The sequence below is a fragment of the Caenorhabditis elegans genome, chromosome I, assembly GCF_000002985.6.
Source record: "Caenorhabditis elegans chromosome I".
NCBI lineage: Eukaryota > Metazoa > Nematoda > Chromadorea > Rhabditida > Rhabditidae > Caenorhabditis > Caenorhabditis elegans.
The window spans coordinates 9620169-9637388 of NC_003279.8; the positions used below are offsets into that span (position 1 = coordinate 9620169).

The 17220-nt window shown below is 38.4% G+C and overlaps 6 protein-coding genes across 7 annotated transcripts; 4 read left to right on the forward strand and 2 right to left on the reverse strand.

Moving 5' to 3' along the window:
* Positions 1-58: 58 nt before the first annotated feature.
* Positions 59-2209, forward strand: nra-2 (Nicalin; the record flags this gene model as incomplete). Of its 2 annotated transcripts, none has more annotated exons than NM_001129042.4 (7): positions 59-142; positions 188-339; positions 387-513; positions 572-1115; positions 1158-1290; positions 1331-1922; positions 1972-2205. In NM_001129042.4, the coding sequence occupies 7 exons, from the start codon at positions 65-67 to the stop codon at positions 2035-2037; spliced, it is 1692 nt and encodes a 563-aa protein (NP_001122514.1). In that variant the 3' UTR covers positions 2038-2205. The 2 variants fall into 2 exon arrangements, with proteins under 2 accessions (NP_001122514.1, NP_492553.1); NM_060152.5 differs by having other exon boundaries at positions 65-142; positions 1167-1290; positions 1340-1922; positions 1972-2209.
* A 219-nt stretch (positions 2210-2428) lies between these two features.
* Positions 2429-4556, forward strand: T05F1.2 (F-box associated domain-containing protein). The gene is made up of 6 exons (NM_060153.6): positions 2429-2531; positions 2588-3039; positions 3085-3547; positions 3601-3863; positions 3910-4196; positions 4242-4556. The coding sequence occupies exons 1-6, from the start codon at positions 2454-2456 to the stop codon at positions 4436-4438; spliced, it is 1740 nt and encodes a 579-aa protein (NP_492554.1). The 5' UTR covers positions 2429-2453; the 3' UTR covers positions 4439-4556.
* Positions 4557-4899: 343 nt separating this feature from the next.
* rps-19 (Small ribosomal subunit protein eS19) lies at positions 4900-5628 on the reverse strand. The gene is made up of 3 exons (NM_001381115.4): positions 5413-5628; positions 5200-5369; positions 4900-4998 (listed from the first exon to the last, which is right to left on the reverse strand). The coding sequence occupies exons 1-3, from the start codon at positions 5621-5623 to the stop codon at positions 4939-4941; spliced, it is 441 nt and encodes a 146-aa protein (NP_001366893.1). The 5' UTR covers positions 5624-5628; the 3' UTR covers positions 4900-4938.
* Positions 5629-6072: 444 nt separating this feature from the next.
* hsr-9 lies at positions 6073-10680 on the forward strand. The gene is made up of 10 exons (NM_001026439.3): positions 6073-6131; positions 6299-6335; positions 6383-6449; positions 6494-6922; positions 6971-8176; positions 8224-8332; positions 8381-9420; positions 9467-9681; positions 9775-10060; positions 10107-10680. Exons 1-10 carry the CDS (start codon positions 6107-6109, stop codon positions 10188-10190), a joined length of 3498 nt encoding a protein of 1165 aa, NP_001021610.1. The 5' UTR covers positions 6073-6106; the 3' UTR covers positions 10191-10680.
* Positions 10681-11219: 539 nt separating this feature from the next.
* T05F1.4 (NAM-associated domain-containing protein) lies at positions 11220-12233 on the forward strand. Its single transcript, NM_060157.5, has 5 exons — positions 11220-11367; positions 11413-11558; positions 11607-11795; positions 11841-11947; positions 11998-12233. Exons 1-5 carry the CDS (start codon positions 11228-11230, stop codon positions 12025-12027), a joined length of 612 nt encoding a protein of 203 aa, NP_492558.1. The 5' UTR covers positions 11220-11227; the 3' UTR covers positions 12028-12233.
* A 781-nt stretch (positions 12234-13014) lies between these two features.
* T05F1.5 (BTB domain-containing protein) lies at positions 13015-15777 on the reverse strand. Its single transcript, NM_060158.6, has 9 exons — positions 15673-15777; positions 14599-14684; positions 14461-14538; positions 14276-14386; positions 13996-14100; positions 13630-13943; positions 13334-13570; positions 13175-13286; positions 13015-13132 (listed from the first exon to the last, which is right to left on the reverse strand). The coding sequence occupies exons 2-9, from the start codon at positions 14677-14679 to the stop codon at positions 13070-13072; spliced, it is 1101 nt and encodes a 366-aa protein (NP_492559.1). The 5' UTR covers positions 14680-14684; positions 15673-15777; the 3' UTR covers positions 13015-13069.
* Positions 15778-17220: the final 1443 nt, after the last annotated feature.

The window sequence follows — 17220 nt, forward strand, 5'->3', positions numbered from 1 at the left end:
AGATCTTTCATCCTAATTTGCACAGGATTCTCGTGATTTTGAGCTTAAGATATGTTTTTTTCAGATGCAGGATGAAATCATCGATTTTTTCCGAAGTCCGGCTCTTCTTTTCTACATGACTTTAATGTTAACCATTTGTGTAGTAAGTTGTTGGTAATGATTTAGAAGATGAACTCTCCATATTTAGGTGAACGGGTCCCAGCAAGTTGGAGAAGTCGTAGAAACCGAGTTTCATGCGTACCGTCTTCATCAATACGAAATCAGTGGTAACATTTATGGATGCAAAAATTATCGCGTATCATATGAAGCTGTTTCCTTGGGTGCAAGAACTCTTCGCAGGTTTTTTTGGATATTTCATTTGTAAATAGTAATATTTTAATATCTAGAACTATGGTTACAACATGGCGAGATCTTCTTACAACAGATGTCGATGACATGTGGGCACTTTCTACCGGTGCCGTGCTTATTTTCATTCCCGACAATCTTGATGAACTTAACGATATTGATCGGAAGGTTAGCTTGAACATTTAATTTCATATTGCCATAAAAGTTATTTATGCTCATTATTCAGGCATTCATCGATCTTGAAGCAAAGTTGTTGAGCGCAAAGACCGACTTGGCTGTTTATGTGGCTCCTTTCAATGATGACGCCGTTTCTATTCTTCACGATGTCAATACTCGCTCGGAAAAAGCTCCCACAGCCCTGCAACATTTGCTTCAATCACTTTCCGGAAACACAATCAGTATCACTTCTTCCGATCAAAGTCCAGAACTTCCACCTTCATACAAACCACTGAATATTGTTGGTCGCTTGAGTAGTGGAGATCGTGCTGCACCTACGATTGCATTTGTGGCACACTATGACACACAATCGGCCGTTCCAGGAGTCTCGCCTGGCGCTGATTCCAATGGGTCTGGTATAGTTGCACTTCTCGAATTGCTTGCTGTTCTGTCAAAATTCTATGATTCTCCAAGCACACGTCCTCCATACAATATTTTGTTCATTTGGACAGCAGCTGGAAAGCTCAATTATCAAGGAACTCGTCACTGGATCGATGAGTACCAGAAAGGCTTTGACAGCGCTGATTATGCCAAATCTGGACTTTCTAGAAAAGGTAATGCAGTAAAAGGAGAGTGTCGTTTTACCGGTTTTGAAGGGTTTTCAGATGATCGTGTTGACTTGGCAATATGTATTGAGGCAATTGGTCGCAAAACGGGAGGATTTTTCATGCATGCTGGAAAGACACCATCAGAAAATTCAGTAGCAGCTCAACTTCTCAGAAGACTTAAGTACTGTTTTAAAAGTTTATTGATTTTAATCGTTCGTAAGATATTTCAGCAGCATTTCTCCAAAGAAGAATATAGAGTTGGTAACGAAAAAAATCTCTTTGACGACAGTAAGCGCTTGGGAACACGAGAAATTTAACATCAAGAGAATGCCAGCTATCACCCTGTCTACTCTTCCATCTCCATCTGATCCAGCTCGTAATTCAATTCTTGATCTCCCATCGGCTCTCGACGAAGATGAGCTTATTGATAATATTCGACTGATTGGCGAAGCTGTTCTTGGCTATATTCTTGACCTTCCAGAATCCGGACCTTCGTCCGATTCTAGAGTTAAATCTGAGGCTACGATGCTCTCAAAGGATGCTGTGGATAAGCAACGCGTTCATCATTTCATTCGTCAGTTTGCCTCAAGACCCCGTCCAGTTGGTGATCAACGAGCTACGGAGAGCATCACTTCCAACCTAGCATCCGTAGCAGCAGGATACGGAAATGTTTTCAAATCAGCAGTTACTATCACTGATGCAAAAGCATTTGGTGTCACTCAAAATCGCTTAGTCGCCGAACGAGTAAAGCCAGCTGTCTTTGAACTTGTCATTGCAGCTGGAGTGTTCACATATCTCTCTGCCTTTTACTATGTAAGAATCTGCAGTATTCAATTTCCAAGTATAACTATTTTACTTACAGATTGCTACCCACTCGCAGAACACTATCGAGGGAACAGTAGCAGCCATTCGCAAATCGATCTTCTAAAACATTTAAATTCCCTTTTTTGTTGCTCATTGTTGAACATTGTAGTTTAAACAATTACTTCTGAACGTTTCATGTTTCTCGCGTTCTTTCAAAACAAAATTATATCTAGGACTTAATTTATTATAAATATTTATTGAGTGACGAATAATAAATAAATTGCTATAGAACTTGCTTTTGACTTATTTGAATGATCATTCTATTGCAATGAAAAAAAAACACTTGGGTTGAGGATGAATTTGACAAATACCGTACCGTATCAGTTAAAGGCACACGCATGATGGAAGAAAGGTCTCGAAACGAAAATGGGTTCAACTATAAATTGATCTTGGCGCCAGTTTTCCTATTTTGATGTTATCCTCGCTTTTTTGCCGAGATGTTGTTTTTCTCTGTTCCATATTCACAAAGAAATCTCAAAAATGTGTTCGCCGATGAGTATTCCGAAGAAAAAGTTCATTGACGACTTCACGTTTATCTGTACAAAGAATCCCAACGTTGTAAGTAAATAATTGTGCATTTTTGAACAACTTCACATAAATAAACATTATTTCAGAAACTTGCCGATCAAGTTAAGAAATTGAACGAATACAAGCCGTGGCGGGATTTGCCAATTCTTGACAAAATCAATTATCTTGAAAAATTCTCCGAAAACGAAAAAGAAACATTGAAGGGATTGTGGCACTGGTTCAAAAAATGGATCGAAGCGGAAAGAATCCTCGTCTCTGTGAAGATTGGCTCTGAACGGGCAACAACTACGAAAACTAGATTCGATGATGATAATCGTGCTAAAAAATTGGTTCTTGATGTCAAAGACAAGAAGCAGAAAGGAAAGAAAAATAATGAACAGTTTCTACCAAAAACGTATGTCAAATACAATGCTGAAATTGGCAGAGTTAAGACATGGGACATGAAGGGTAAAGAAGGAGAACATAAACAGGTGAAGGTCTACCAGCTTTGGCATTTTGACTTCTCTGAGCAACACGATGGACGATATTTCTGTAGAAGGTAAATTCTATGAAAATTGCCCTTTCTGAAAAATAAGCATTGCAGTTATATCAAGAAGGTTGTACCTGAAGATTGGCCAGTCCAATACCCAACAGCTACAAACCCGTTCCACGAGGAGTTGGGAAATCAAGGATGTATTCATGAAACCGCTCAGTATCTTTCCCAATTCATCAACATTCACGACGCGAATTTTGTCGAAAAACTAGACATTGATGTCAAATACTGGTCTCAGCTCTTCTCTATCGAAAAGTTCAGACACATCCGAAATCTCAGAATAGTGCACAATGCGCCTGGATCAACACATTGGTGGCTGAACAGAATTAACACAATGCGAACTATTCCAGAAGTAACAATTGCGCGAAACTATACTGGAGACTTTGTTGAGGAAAAGGAGTATCGTAGTAGAAGAAATGCAGTCATGCACCATGAAGTTATGCCGTACGTGATTCCATTCGAAGAACGTGAGATGCCGAATTGGGTAGAGAAGACTTCGTATTGCAATTATCCGGTAAGATATTTTTAAAATATTATGCCGATTTAAATAAAACATCGTATTTTCAGATCTTCTGGGCGAAACGAATCATCTTTGAGAATACTATTGAGAACCCTCTTACCGATTTGGCAAGAATGAGCTCGTTGGCTGAGGTCAACTTAAACCGTTATATTCTTCCGAATTCGGAACTTCTCGAATTTCTCCAAATGTGGTCAAACGGACAGATGGGTCACCGTCTGCGGAGTGTCACTATCAATCTCGATTGCCCGTTATCAAAGAGCGAACCGATTTTGAATGGTCTCCAATATTCGAAGACAAGCGATATTGAGTTGTGAGGAATCAGTTCTTTGTGGCAGTTTTGATTATTCTTAATTCAGATCGTCTCCGCTTACGAAGGCTGTTGAAAAGAACAACTATATTTCGTACGTTCTATATCGTGAGTGGAAAGTGTTGCGTCCCGATGGCCTGCAATCGACACGTGGTTTTCAAAAAGAATCTCTTTCGTCTGGGTATGGAAGCTCTCTTCCTGGTTCCGGACCTTCGACTCCTCCATCGGAATCAAATATAGAAGAAGCAGGAGTTACTCCGACGAACGCCGAATCCAAAAACATGTCCTCAGGGCAGCACAGTAAACAAAACTCAAGTGATGAGACTCAATCTCGAGGTTTATTTCTAGATAATTATTTCTAGTTAAAAGTTGAATTTTTAGACCGATCTGGTTCGGGTGTATCAGGAACTTCATCGAATGGCGAGGTATCATCTACTCCGGGTAGGACTGTTTGGCACGGAGGTGCGTGTGCATTGCTCCAGATTTCCCAAGATAAGAAGAACATTTTGTTCACGGCAATTCACAACGAGAAGTTCGCATGCGAACTTGCTAGATTCCGCTTTTCTACATCTAAATAAATGTCCACCAACATTCATTTAAAAATTGTATCTATCGTTGTATGATAACTAATCTTTAAAATTTTTCCGACTTCCAATTGATCGCAAGTTTGTGAAACCATAAATAGCTTAACCCTGTATTTTATTTTCTTTATCAGAAATGCCTTTCGCGATGTTTAGCGAAATAATTTGGGTATCAGAATAGGAAGTTAGTTTCTGCTAATAATGTTTCAAATTTGATTTCGGAAGAGCAAGTAGATATATTAATGATTGTATTCAAGTTCTGTAGCTTTGTTCTAAGGTCCACTAAAGACGTATAATATTTTGTAGACTGATTATTTCACTATTCAAAAAAGTGAGAACTATACAGGTGTATATATTCAAACGTTTCGGGCGAAGTTTTTCTTTAATAACTTTTTTTTCTGATTCATAATTTGCGCCATCATCTTACTTTCTTGTTAATGGAGATGTATCATGAAGTTTTTTATAACAACAACATTTATAACACAAACAACGAGTGTTTAGGCTTGTTGTCCAGAGGATCTGAGGCTGGTGGCGATTCTGTCAAGATCCTTGCGTCCCTGCAAAATTTAGTTTTAGTACGATGTTGAAAATTTCGAGAAAATTCAAAAAAGAAAACATGCAGAAATTTAATTTTAATATAAACATCTAATTTTGCATGTTTAATTTTCAGCGCATATATTTATGAATAATTTTTAATAATTTATTTTTACAAAAAAGTTCGAATTTTATATTTTTAGATAATAAAATAGAATACTCACCTGCTTGGAGAGAATTCTTCCTTTGCCGTCTGGGTGCTTCTCAACCCACTTGATCTTCTCGAGTTGCTGAACAGCCTTTCTGAGGCAGTTTCCAGCTGAGGTTTGGAAATGGTTTGGTGCAACACCACGTCTCTTGTTTCCTCCGTAGACCTTCTTGAAGGCTCCGATTCCTAAATAGAAAAATAAGTAATGATTTTGTCAATAAAAAGTTACCGGCGGGGCGGAAATACAAGTGACGAGCAAGACTGGCAGCACGGGTGTAGAACCAATCTGGATCGACTGGGGCAAGCTCCTTGTTGACTCCGAGCTTAACAAGATCGGACCACTCTGGAACCTTAACCTTTCCACTCTTCTTCAAGAAGTGAGCGATGGACTTGGTAGCCTCGTGCTGGTCGACGTCCTTGATGGAGGTCGCTCTCGTCATTTTACCTGAAAAGGAAAAGTATAGCTTTGAAAAAATCGTATATTAGAAGACGGAAAGAAAACCCACTGCCAAAAAAACTATTCTTAACAACAAGCGCTTCAGAAAGTGGATATTATTTAAGAAAACTGTAAACGTAACATATTTCCTCCCAATCAATACATAGAAACTCGAAAAACCGTGAAAATCGCGTCAAAAAATTGAAAAAACCTGTAGGAAAAGAAACGAAAAAATTCTTCACCGCTGATCGTAAGACATAACCTGCATACCAATTGGCTGCGTAGCGACTCGGCACGCGACCGCAACGCACCGGGCGACACTCAGTACATTTTTTGAACAGCGGGGGCGGGCGTTTGAATTGAATTTTCAAACGATTTTTTTTGACGTCGTAACTTTTTGTTTCGCAGACACTTTTACGCTTAAAATGGCAAAATTAAACACATATGTTACAGCATAGACTTGAAGAACTGAACTGCTTGGAGGAAAATGGCATCGTCTTCGAACACTATGGGTAATTTTTTCGATATAATAAGAATGTGAAAGGTTAATTAATATTTTTGCGGGTCAAGCATATAAAATTCAACCTTATTGAAATTAAGGTGGTCACTCGAAGTGAATATCGACTCTAAAAATTAAACTTAACTTACGTGAAGTTTTCCTTTTATTTTCTGTTTTCAGAATTCGAAGAAGACGACTCCACCGTCACACAGACAAGGTTACCTGCTTTTCGAGTATCCATACATATTTATCCCACTATTTCAGCCTCCCCACAACAACTTCAGTTCTGGATAAAAGTAGGAGTCTTTTTGGGAACTCTGCTGTGATTTCTGTAAGTCCAGTGTGTTTGTATTAATCTAAAATTTGCTTACTTAGACCCCAGCTAGAGATTCAACTCCTGATGGGCACATAGTCGATTCGAGTGTCATTACCAAGTCATCAGTTATCATAGAAGCGGAAGACGAGCCAGATGTAGCTGCCGATGTTACTGCACTTGATAAAGAAAAGGCAGAAGATGAGCCACAATGTTCAGCCGGTAAGGATGCTAAATCTGGAGAAAGCATGAACGACTCGGAAAAGTCTGAATCACCAATTGAAGAAGGAGAGGGAGAAACTTTCGAGAAAAAAATTATCTCGATGGATACTAGTGACGATAAATTAGACATTGCTGAATCGATTTCTGTTTCAAATGATACCGAGAAACCTGAAGAAAATGAAGAAAAGGTGGTTGGAGATGAAGATGAAGAAGATATTGATGATGTGCAAGAAGACGACGAAGACGAAGCTCCAAAAAAGAAAACTAAGGTTTGTTGATAATTCGAAAAACCTAATTTTAATCAATTAATATTGAAGAAGGCAGTGTCAACGTCAGATGACGACGATCTGCATGAAGATGATTCTCCAAAAGGAGGTAGTGTGAGCGACGAGAAAGAAGAACCAGAGAATGAGGACGATACAGAGGAACCCGAAAATGAGGTTGAAGTAGAAAGTCCAGTGAAAGAGCAAGCAGATAGTGGTGAACCTATTGAGAATGTTAATGATGACAAGGCGTCTGAACCAGGCGTTGGTGAGATTTCACAAGACAGTGTTGATGATTCTCAAAAAATTGGTCTCGATTCAAAATCGCCAGATGGAGAATCAGAAGCAAATGAAGAGAACCAAGAATCTCAATCTTCTAGCCGCAGCACTCGTCGCGCTAAAAGAGTTTCAGCAACTGTTTCGTCTACTCCTTCGTCAAACACTCCACGCCGTGGTGGTCGTGGGCAAAAATCGGAAGTGAATGCAGATGAAACGAAAACGCCCATTGTTAGTAACAGCACCCCCAGGCGTGGTCGATCTTCCAGGGGTGGAGACAGAGATGAAGTAATTGATCCTACGGAGAATGTTGTTGGCGACTCTGGCGTTGAAGAAACATCACCGCGCAAGGGAAGATCAAGACGCTCTGTTGCAACAGAAGACACATCTGTCACCGAGGAAGTTGAAAACACGGAACATCCAACTGAAGAAGAAACTCCGAAACAGGGGCGTGGAAGACGTTCAGCTGCATCTTCTTCAGCAACTTCGTCTGCAGTGCCAACACCGCGGTCCACAAGAGGAAGAGGAAGAAAGTCGCAAGCAAATGAGGAAAACTTGCAAGAAAAAGAAACCGAAGACCCTACAAAAACTCACGATACAAACCAAGCGAAGTCCACCCGAACTCCGCGAGGAAGGCGTTCTAATGCTGATGCTGAAACTATGGAAAGTGTAGAAGCTGAGAAAGTCGAAACTCCAACATCATCTCGTAGATCTACAAGGGCTAAGCCTCCTGCAAAATCTGCTCCGGTGACGCCGGCTGTGACAAATAAACGAACGACAGTTCGTGGAAGAAAGAAGCAAGGTTCTATCACAGAAGACCCTATCGAAGAAGCTGATGAGACTATTGAAGAAACTCTACCACAAAAGAAAGGTCGTGGAGCAGCTAAAAGTGCGCCTTCATCGAGCAAGAAAAGTGCAGAATATGATCCATATGATCTTGATACTGAAATGGAGCATCATCCAGAACCTTTGAAGAATATTCACGTGAGAATTAAAAATTAATGTTTATCTGTAATTTTGCTTGTTTTCAGATGGAAGTGCACAATTTTGGTGCTGTCAAGTATGCCAAATTGGGTAATTCAGAGTCAAAGTATTCTATGACAGAGAAGGCGGCAGAGTCTAGAATTGCTGAGTTACAATGTAAGTTGTTTTGTAGTTTCTTGAAATTAAGAATATCTATGCTTTCAGCTTCTCCTGCTGCTAAGAATCGGCGTTCTCTTGCTGATATGACTCCTGGTAAAGATAAGATGAAGCATAGAGTATCGTCTGTAGGAACTTCGGGAAGAAGATCAAGAGCTAAAAAGGAGGAAGAACATCACGAAAATGATATTGAAATGGAAGATGCGCCTGCAACTGCTACCCCAGCTTCGTCAAATCGTGGAAGAAAGAGAAAAAGTGAAGCTTCTGACATCAAAACACCTCCGGCGAAAAAAGAACCAGTTATTCCTCTTAAAAATCTATCTGATGAGGATCAACTACTAGTTGATCATCCACAAGACGATAATGAACCTCATGCTCCTGGAGCTCGAGTCTACGCTGTGTTTCAGAAGATGTTTTATCCCGCTGTCGTTCTTTCGGAGCGTGATGGTCTCGGAAGATACAAGGTACAATTCACGGTTGATAACGTCATTAAAGATGTTCCAAATTCTGGAATCATTCCACTTCGCGCTTTATCCCCTGGCAAAACTGCAGTCTACAACGAATCCGATGTTCGATTGGATTCTGGTCCTAACGATATTAGTGCTGCGGAATGGAAAAAAGGAAAATTAACCATATCGATCATGGATGAAGATGGGGAACCAACTGACGAAGTGAAGGTTGTTGATTGGTATGATGTTTCTTTCGATCATTCAGAATGGCGAGACTATGTTAAAAGCAAAGATCAAAGTGCTACGGCTATTGTTACGTCTAATATTACTACAATATCGGAGGCTACTCGTGCTCGTAAGCCAACTACAGTTTCTAATCAAGCAAAACCAAAAGGTCGTAAGAAGAAGGGAGTTGATCTAGTTTCCTCTAGAGGAGGATCAGCAAGTCCGGCTGAAGAAGAAGAAAAGCTTTTGCCAATGAACGAGGAAGCTATTGGAAAGAACATTTTCACCGGAAAGGTCTTCATGCTAACTTCGGCCAATCGTTCAAATTCTGCGAGTGTTCCTTCAATGTTCAAAAAGAAGAATCTGATGAACTTCATTACTCAGAATGGTGGGATCGTCACGGAGCAGCTTAATGTAAGATAACGTCTTACAAATAACATTCTAATCATTTTATTTTAAGAGCTTCCAAGAGCGTTACTCCAACTACGAACCATTGCTGATTTCTGATACGTACTATCGTACTCACAAGTACTTGGCAGCTTTAGCTCGTGGTGTTCCTTGTGTTAACAATACATGGTTACAAGCATGTGGTGAACAGGGGAAATGTGTCGACTATACGGACTATGTTCTTCCTGCAGGTGCTTCAATTTTTGACGAGTCTCAGGATATGCCAGCGTAAGTGAACTTTCATGATGAATGATTTCAATTCCGTTAGATTTTTGATTTTTATAACGATTCTGAAAATTCTGATCATCGAAAACATTTAAGGCCCAAAAATCCATCAGAGCTTTTGAAAGGAACAACAATTTATGTACACTCAACTCACTCAGCTCGTGAAGTAACACAAACTGGACCCGGAGGAACTTTCATCGAGATTTGGAAACCTATTCTTGAGCTTCTCGGTGCTGATGTAGTCGACGGAGACTGGGAAACTCTTGACGAAACAGGTCTCAAATTTGACGTTGTTTTAGTTGATGGAACTTTCCGTGACGAAGTCATGGAGTATGCAGATACTATTGGAGCAAGTAGAGTCACTTCCGAATGGGTTATCCAAGTGAGATTCCGTTTTCCTCGTCGTTTAATTGTTATACATTTTTCAGACAATAATTCTTGGCAAAGCTCCTGAGCCAAATGCTCATCCAAAATTCGATCCATACCGTCTGCATCACCGCACGCGTCATTGAATATCATCTCATCTCACCCCCTTTCCCCATTTCCCTTCTCATTTTGTACACTACGTTTTTATATCAACTTTTTAAATAACTATTCTACTTTCCCTACCGTGCTCCATCCGCTGAAATATCGTCGATCTCTTACTCGAAAATTTACCCGCTCAGTGTGCTGGTCAACAAGCGGTGACATTGTATGCGTATTCATTAACCATTTTTTGTGAATTTTTGAGCTCTTCCCAATTTATTATTATAGAACTGCATTTTCTAAGCCCCTGTTTTGAAGCTCTTCCATCTTTTTTAAATCACGATCATCATTCCTTTCCCAGTTACTTCTGCAACGTATTTATTATAATTTATTCGAAAGCTTCTGAGAACTTTTTAACTATTCCTTTTTGCATCAAAGAGTAACCTAACATAGTGTTTTACTAACCTACAGTACATTCATATGAACACCTTTTGTTGCTTATTCTGAAATGAAAAAATGAACTGTACCAATAACGTTGTCAATTTTCTTGATTTGGCAGCATTAGTTTCAAACAATTAACAATATTTCAAACAGTTCGTTTTCTCTGAAATTTAATGCATTCCCAATTGAGCTCTTTAAATTAATAATTGAGAAACGGGAAAACTACACTCAAAATAATAAAACTGCGTGGCGTGTACTGCAGAAAACCTCATATTTAGGCCCCGCCTTTTTCTTGTCCACTCACGGAGAAAAGGCGGGGCCTAAATATGAGGTTTTCTGCAGTACACGCCACGCAGTTTTCTTATTTTGAGTGTACTCAACATCATGAATTATAAAAAAAAATATCGCTTGAAATATTCGAACTTTTGATTTCTACTTCCCATCAATAAAGGCCCATCAATAAAATTTAAAAAAAAAACATTTAATACATTGTTCGGAAATAACGACAGCCACAAATTCCGCTTTCTGAGCGAAAAAATATAAAATAAACAGTTTTATTCGATTCTTTGTATAAAACAACTATTTTTCCTCTTGTTTAAATAACATGCTTTTAAAAATTCTAAAATTGTTTTCAGCAAGAAAAATGTCCGGCGGGGGCATCATTCCACGCGGAGGTGGTTATTCAAAAAGACGCGGAAGAGGAAGACGAGGTGGTGGAAATGGTGGATTCCGTGATGATATTAGAGATAATCAATCAGATCGACACTTGAGTCCAGACAGAAGGTAAACTAATAAAATTAATTTTATCCATCAATTTCTGGATTTTAGATCAAATCACAGCGAGGATCGTCATGAACATCGTTTCAACAACTATCGCCAACAAAATCGGCCGAATAGTCGTACTCCAAGTCCATCCAATCATAATCAAGTTCAAACATACCGTAATAATCCGTTTGATGCACGTCCTGCTTTATGTTAGTTATTGATTCGATTATTATTAATCTTAAATGTTCTATATTCAGCATCGAATGATCGAGACCAAGGCCGTAACCGGTTTTCCCCTCCATCTTTCAGACGAGATGGAAGGGATAGTGATCGGAATGGATACCATGAGAAAGAAGAAGAGCCAACAAGAGGAAGCCGTAATGATTTACGAACTATTTTGAAACCAACAGACAAAGAAGCAGCTAGAACGTGGAAATTAAGAATCGGTATGAGCAACGAATTTTGCACTGAAAATGCTTTACCAATTACAGCTGACGCCGAAGAAGCTATCCGACGGGCCGAGTTTCAGTTACGCAGGGCAAAAATGGACCACGAGGCTCTTCTAGAAGCATATAAAGAGTACACGGAAACAACATGCGTAAGAAGACAAAAAAAAAATAGAAAATTAACTAATAATTAAATTTTCAGCCACAAGAACTTCTCAAGCCGAACTGGTAACTTCTGATAGCCAATATCCATCCCTCCAGCTGCCGAATCCTAATAATACAACCAAATCATGTCACATTGTCGCTTTAGAGATATTTTCTCATTATGTATTCAAACTATCAGATAGTTTTATTTTATATCTTTATAATATTTTTATTTTTTCTCAGAATCAATATGGATTTTCATGATTTTCAACACAATAAATGAAATTTATTGTTTTTTCTTCTTGTTCATTGTAATCCCATCAAAGATTCATTCGTGTTTTTGAAATTTCCTTCTGCAATTCTTTAGTTTCACGATTTCTCGTCTGGATATGGGCGGAGTCTACATTGGGGTATTGTATTTTGAGCGATCATATGAAACTATTTTTGAAACATCTAAATGGTTTTACCCAAACACGAAGTTTTGCGATTTCAGCGCCAGAAATACAGTACCCGGTATCGACACGATTTTTTTTTGTATGATAAAACGGGTGTGCGCCTTTGAAGAGTACTGTAATTTCAAAACTTCGTTGGTATGTAAGTACGGAAACCGTCTATTTCTTTAAAAAAAACAAGTTTGAACTCATACATTCTAACAAACCGTGAGCAAAACTACAGTACAGCACGAAAGTTTGCAATTACAGTACTCTTTAATTAAATCTTTAAAGGTGCATAACCGTTTGTATAACAGAAAAATGTCGTGTCGAGACCGGGTACCGTATTTATTGCGCAAAAACACAAACGTTCGCGTCTGGGTTATTGTTATATTTCTATGAAAACTTCGAAATCTCGTTTTATTAGCCACCGGAAACTAATTACACTGCTCTTGAAATTATTGAAAAAAGGAATCCAACAACGATGAATAAGAAACAACGGATGTTTAAGCGGAAATAGGCATTTGGTGAAAGTCCTGACTTCCGATCTGTAAATGAGTGCATCCAAAGATTGATTTTTAGTAAATTTAATTTATGAAGATTTCAATTCATATTATTCGTATTAATACAATTTCTTCAATAACTTGTGATAAACTATTTATTTGCTCTTAAAACACATAATACACGTAGAATAGAAGTTCACAAGTGCTCCAATTCAGTCTTGAGACGAGCAAGATGTTCCATCGCTTTTTTAGACAAGTACTGAAAAATGATGATTATTTCTTTCTGACTAACGTAACTTACGTTTTCCAAGTGTTGCATAGTTGTCTGATTATCAATAACTTCCAAAATATTCTGATCATTCTCGAGGAGCTGCATCGGCGGGAGTGGCGGCACGACGCTGTGAAGGTTGTAGCTGAAATTGACAGTTTTTGAATGCTCTGAAATACTAATATTACTTACTGTGTTGCAAGAGCACACAATGCAATGACGTCCTTTTGGTCGATGTTGTGGAAGAAAAACGACTGTGCTGGATTCTTGAGTAGAGTATCCGCGTTGAAAGCTCCAACAAAGTCTTCATCAATCAATCTATTGACCTTTGAAACATCCTCGTCGGATACGGCGAAAGTGTAGAAGTGAAATGCAAACTCGCTCAGCTTGGATGGAATGGCGTCGTGCTCCAATTCACGAATAGACAATCTGAAATGTTATTTTTGGAAATCTAAGAGATTATCTGAAAATCCATTTTTCTAACTTACCCATTGCGTCTGGCTTTGCTGTACACCATCTCTGCGTCAGTTGGCTTCGATGTGTTTATCTTGAACCATGAAAACCGTCCTGAAGACGCTCCAACACGTTGTCTCTTGAACTTCGAACTAAAACCATCACATGTTACCGTCAAACAGCTACAATCCAGCTGAAATGGGCTCCAGGGAGTGGATCCAGTCCAAACTCTTTTCATCTTGACAGACTTTTCAAGAGCGCGATCCACTTGAAGGGTCCCCGCCACATCATCCTCGACCAAATCAAGCCCTTGCTGCCTATGAGAAGTATTTCTTGTCGTCTCGAAAATCTAAAAAAAATTGCTGATGTAAAATTGTATACTGATTTCAAGTTATACTCACATTACTACGAGAAGATTCGGAGTGTGTTGACAAGCTATCCACCATAGTGGATGGCGGTGGACTTGATAGCTGAGGCGATGAAGTAGGGCTTGGTGAACGATGACCCTATAAGAATATCAATCTTATTACTAATCTAGGCAATTAAATAGATATCAGCCGATTATAACGAAATGTTCTCTTCTAGAATTCTAGCATACTAGAAAGCATTCTAGACCGGAAATTTCATCAGAATCAAGACCTTCGAATACATTTGAAATCAATTCAAAACGTTTGAGCTTACTTGATTGTTGCCAACCCTATTATGTTGGTTGATCAACGAGCTTGTTACGCTTGGATTGGTGGTGGCTTGTTCAATGGGTTGTGGATGGTGTTGTGGTGAACCCGAAGTTGGCTGAAACAAATTATTACATTCCTGAACTGTGCAACGATTCAAAACAGCAATAATAGATCATCATTACAGCTTACCTTAGCAGTTGAAGCAGGCTTTCCACTAATTTGGATGGGTGGCTCGTCATCTGAGTCATCAGAAAAACAAAGAAATTTCTGAAAAAATTCAACGATTTTCTCCTTAATTTGAATTTTAAAAAGCAAAAAATAACACACCTCCGCAGAGAACCGATAGCGTTTTCTCCCAATTTTCACACGACCTTCAATAAACTTGGATCCGTCAGATGATCGATCCATTATTCCTGAAACGATAGAATGAAGTAATGAATCGGGAAATGATAATCTAATTTGGTTCACATGATTTTTTAATTTTATTTTGTTCGATATTTATGCTTTTTCTACGTTTCAAAAGATAAATTAAATATTCTCATAAATGGGAATCGTAGAAGAGCAAAAATAAACAGAAAAACTAAATGTTGTACTAGGTGGTTGTTTCAGAAAATTATAAATAAGTGAACAGGAGAACGTGGGTGACAAGCTGACAAGGAAACGGATGCTAGGTAGGTCAAATGCTATTTATTTAAGAAACTAGGGTCGCAACACTAAAAAGGTATTAACTATGTCTCAATTGTATGGTGCGTCGTTTATCAAAGTAATCATTCGAATAACGCACAGAACCTTAGAACAGAATTAACGTGAACTTTTCTTTTAGTTCTTATTTGTTGTTCTGAAATTCTCAATGATATTTAGTTAAGCTACAGTAGTCGCCGGCTCTGGCTCCCAACTCAGCGCTACTGATTCTTTGGAAGGGTTATTAAAGTTGTGGAAAACGATCCTCCTTCGTTTTTGAGCGTCGTCGGTAGTTTTTCATTACATTCTGTCTTAACTAAATATGTTACATATCCTAATGGGGCCCGACAGTTTGTAGATTTGCTAGTAAAAAACGTCAGAAAGCAACTACTTCGTAAATGAGTTGGTAAGGTGCAAAAGTTTTGCAAGAAAGTTGTCCCACAATGCCTAGAAGTTTGATAGAAACCCAACTGATCAACGAGCTTGTAGGCTTATTCAAATTAATTGTACCTCACAGGCAATTTCAATTGTCGCAGAAAGTGACAACACTCAAATGGAAACTACAAGAAGGAATGAAGACTGTACTCCACAAAAAATCCATACAGAACCTGCTTGCGAGCAGCAATTTTCCGTTTTTATTCGGAACAAATTCGAATTGATATAATGTTTCCAATTTTCTCCTGAACTGCTCAGAAAATAGGCGTTTAACAATCAACTTACCACTCGCCGAGCTGGTCTAGAGTCTAGAAACAGCAAATTGCAATCCGACGATTGATGTCCCAGGAAATCAATATGACTGAGAAAATGTTGGTTTAATGAATTTATGGCAGAATTCGAAACTTATATAGCATTTGTTATCAAGATGTACTAGTTTTAAGTTGACCACGTAATTTTACGAATATTGCGAATTATGTTTGTATCACTTCATACTATAACACCATACATAATTCAAACTGTGATTTTTGACGTGACTGCCAAGAGGAAAAGGGGGGGGGGGGAGGTATTGACTTTCATTTCAAATTTCAAAAGTATAGCTGAAAGAAATCGTGTGAATTAGTTTTGAACATTATCATTGGCAAAAAATGTAATTGAAAGGAATAAATACATTGACATTATGTCTCTCTTTTTCTCTTTTCTAACCTATTTTCCGTATCTTTTTTCCCATTTTAATTTTTTCTTTTTTACCGCAATCATTTTCAATTCTCGTCCCCTCAAATTTGTTTTCTTTTAGACTCTTTTTGCTCTATTTATTTCTTTGCACATCTCTGCTTTTCGTCTCTTCAAGTGTATTTCAGTTTCACTTTGAGTTTTGAAACCAGACATGAACATTTATTCCAAACTCGAAAAACAATTATTTTATTCAAAACCAAACAACAAAATGTTTTTAACTTTACAATTTTGTGGATTCAATAATTATTGATTTTTTTTTATATCTTAACATCAATTCTCGTCTCCTTCTCATGTTGCGATATTCATAATAAAAAAGCGAATTGCCAAACAACCCTGATACTGTTAGATATCAGCTTCTTACTGTAGTGTATAACAATGAAATAATGAGAATCAAAATGTGAAAGATCCATTGATGAAGAAAGCTATTAAGCTTCATATTACAAGCATTTTTGTGAGTTTTATAAGCTACAAGCGTAAAAACTGTGCAAAAAGGCTAAATAATATCTTTTGTGCCCATCTTTTGTTCATTAATTCGTCACTATGTCTTCAATATTTGGAAGGATGGCCGAAAGACTGTTTTCTGAGCATTGTAGATTTTCGGATTGATGGCCGAAAGGCTGTTTTCTGAGCATTGTAGATTTTCGGATTGATGGCCGAAAGGCTGTTTTCTGAGAATTTTAGATTTTCGGATTGATGGCCGAAAGGCTGTTTTCTGAGAATTTTAGATTTTCGGATTGATGGCCGAAAGGCTGTTTTCTGAGCATTTTAGATTTTCGGATTGATGGCCGAAAGGCTGTTTTCTGAGCATTGTAGATTTTCGGATTGATGGCCGAAAGGCTGTTTTCTGAGCATTTTAGATTTTCGGATTGATGGCCGAAAGGCTGTTTTCTGAGCATTTTAGATTTTCGGATTGATGGCCGAAAGGCTGTTTTCTGAGCATTTTAGATTTTCGGATTGATGGCCGAAAGGCTGTTTTCTGAGCATTTTAGATTTTCGGATTGATGGCCGAAAGGCTGTTTTCTGAGCATTTTAGATTTTCGGATTGATGGCCGAAAGGCTGTTTTCTGAGCATTTTAGATTTTCGGATTGATGGCCGAA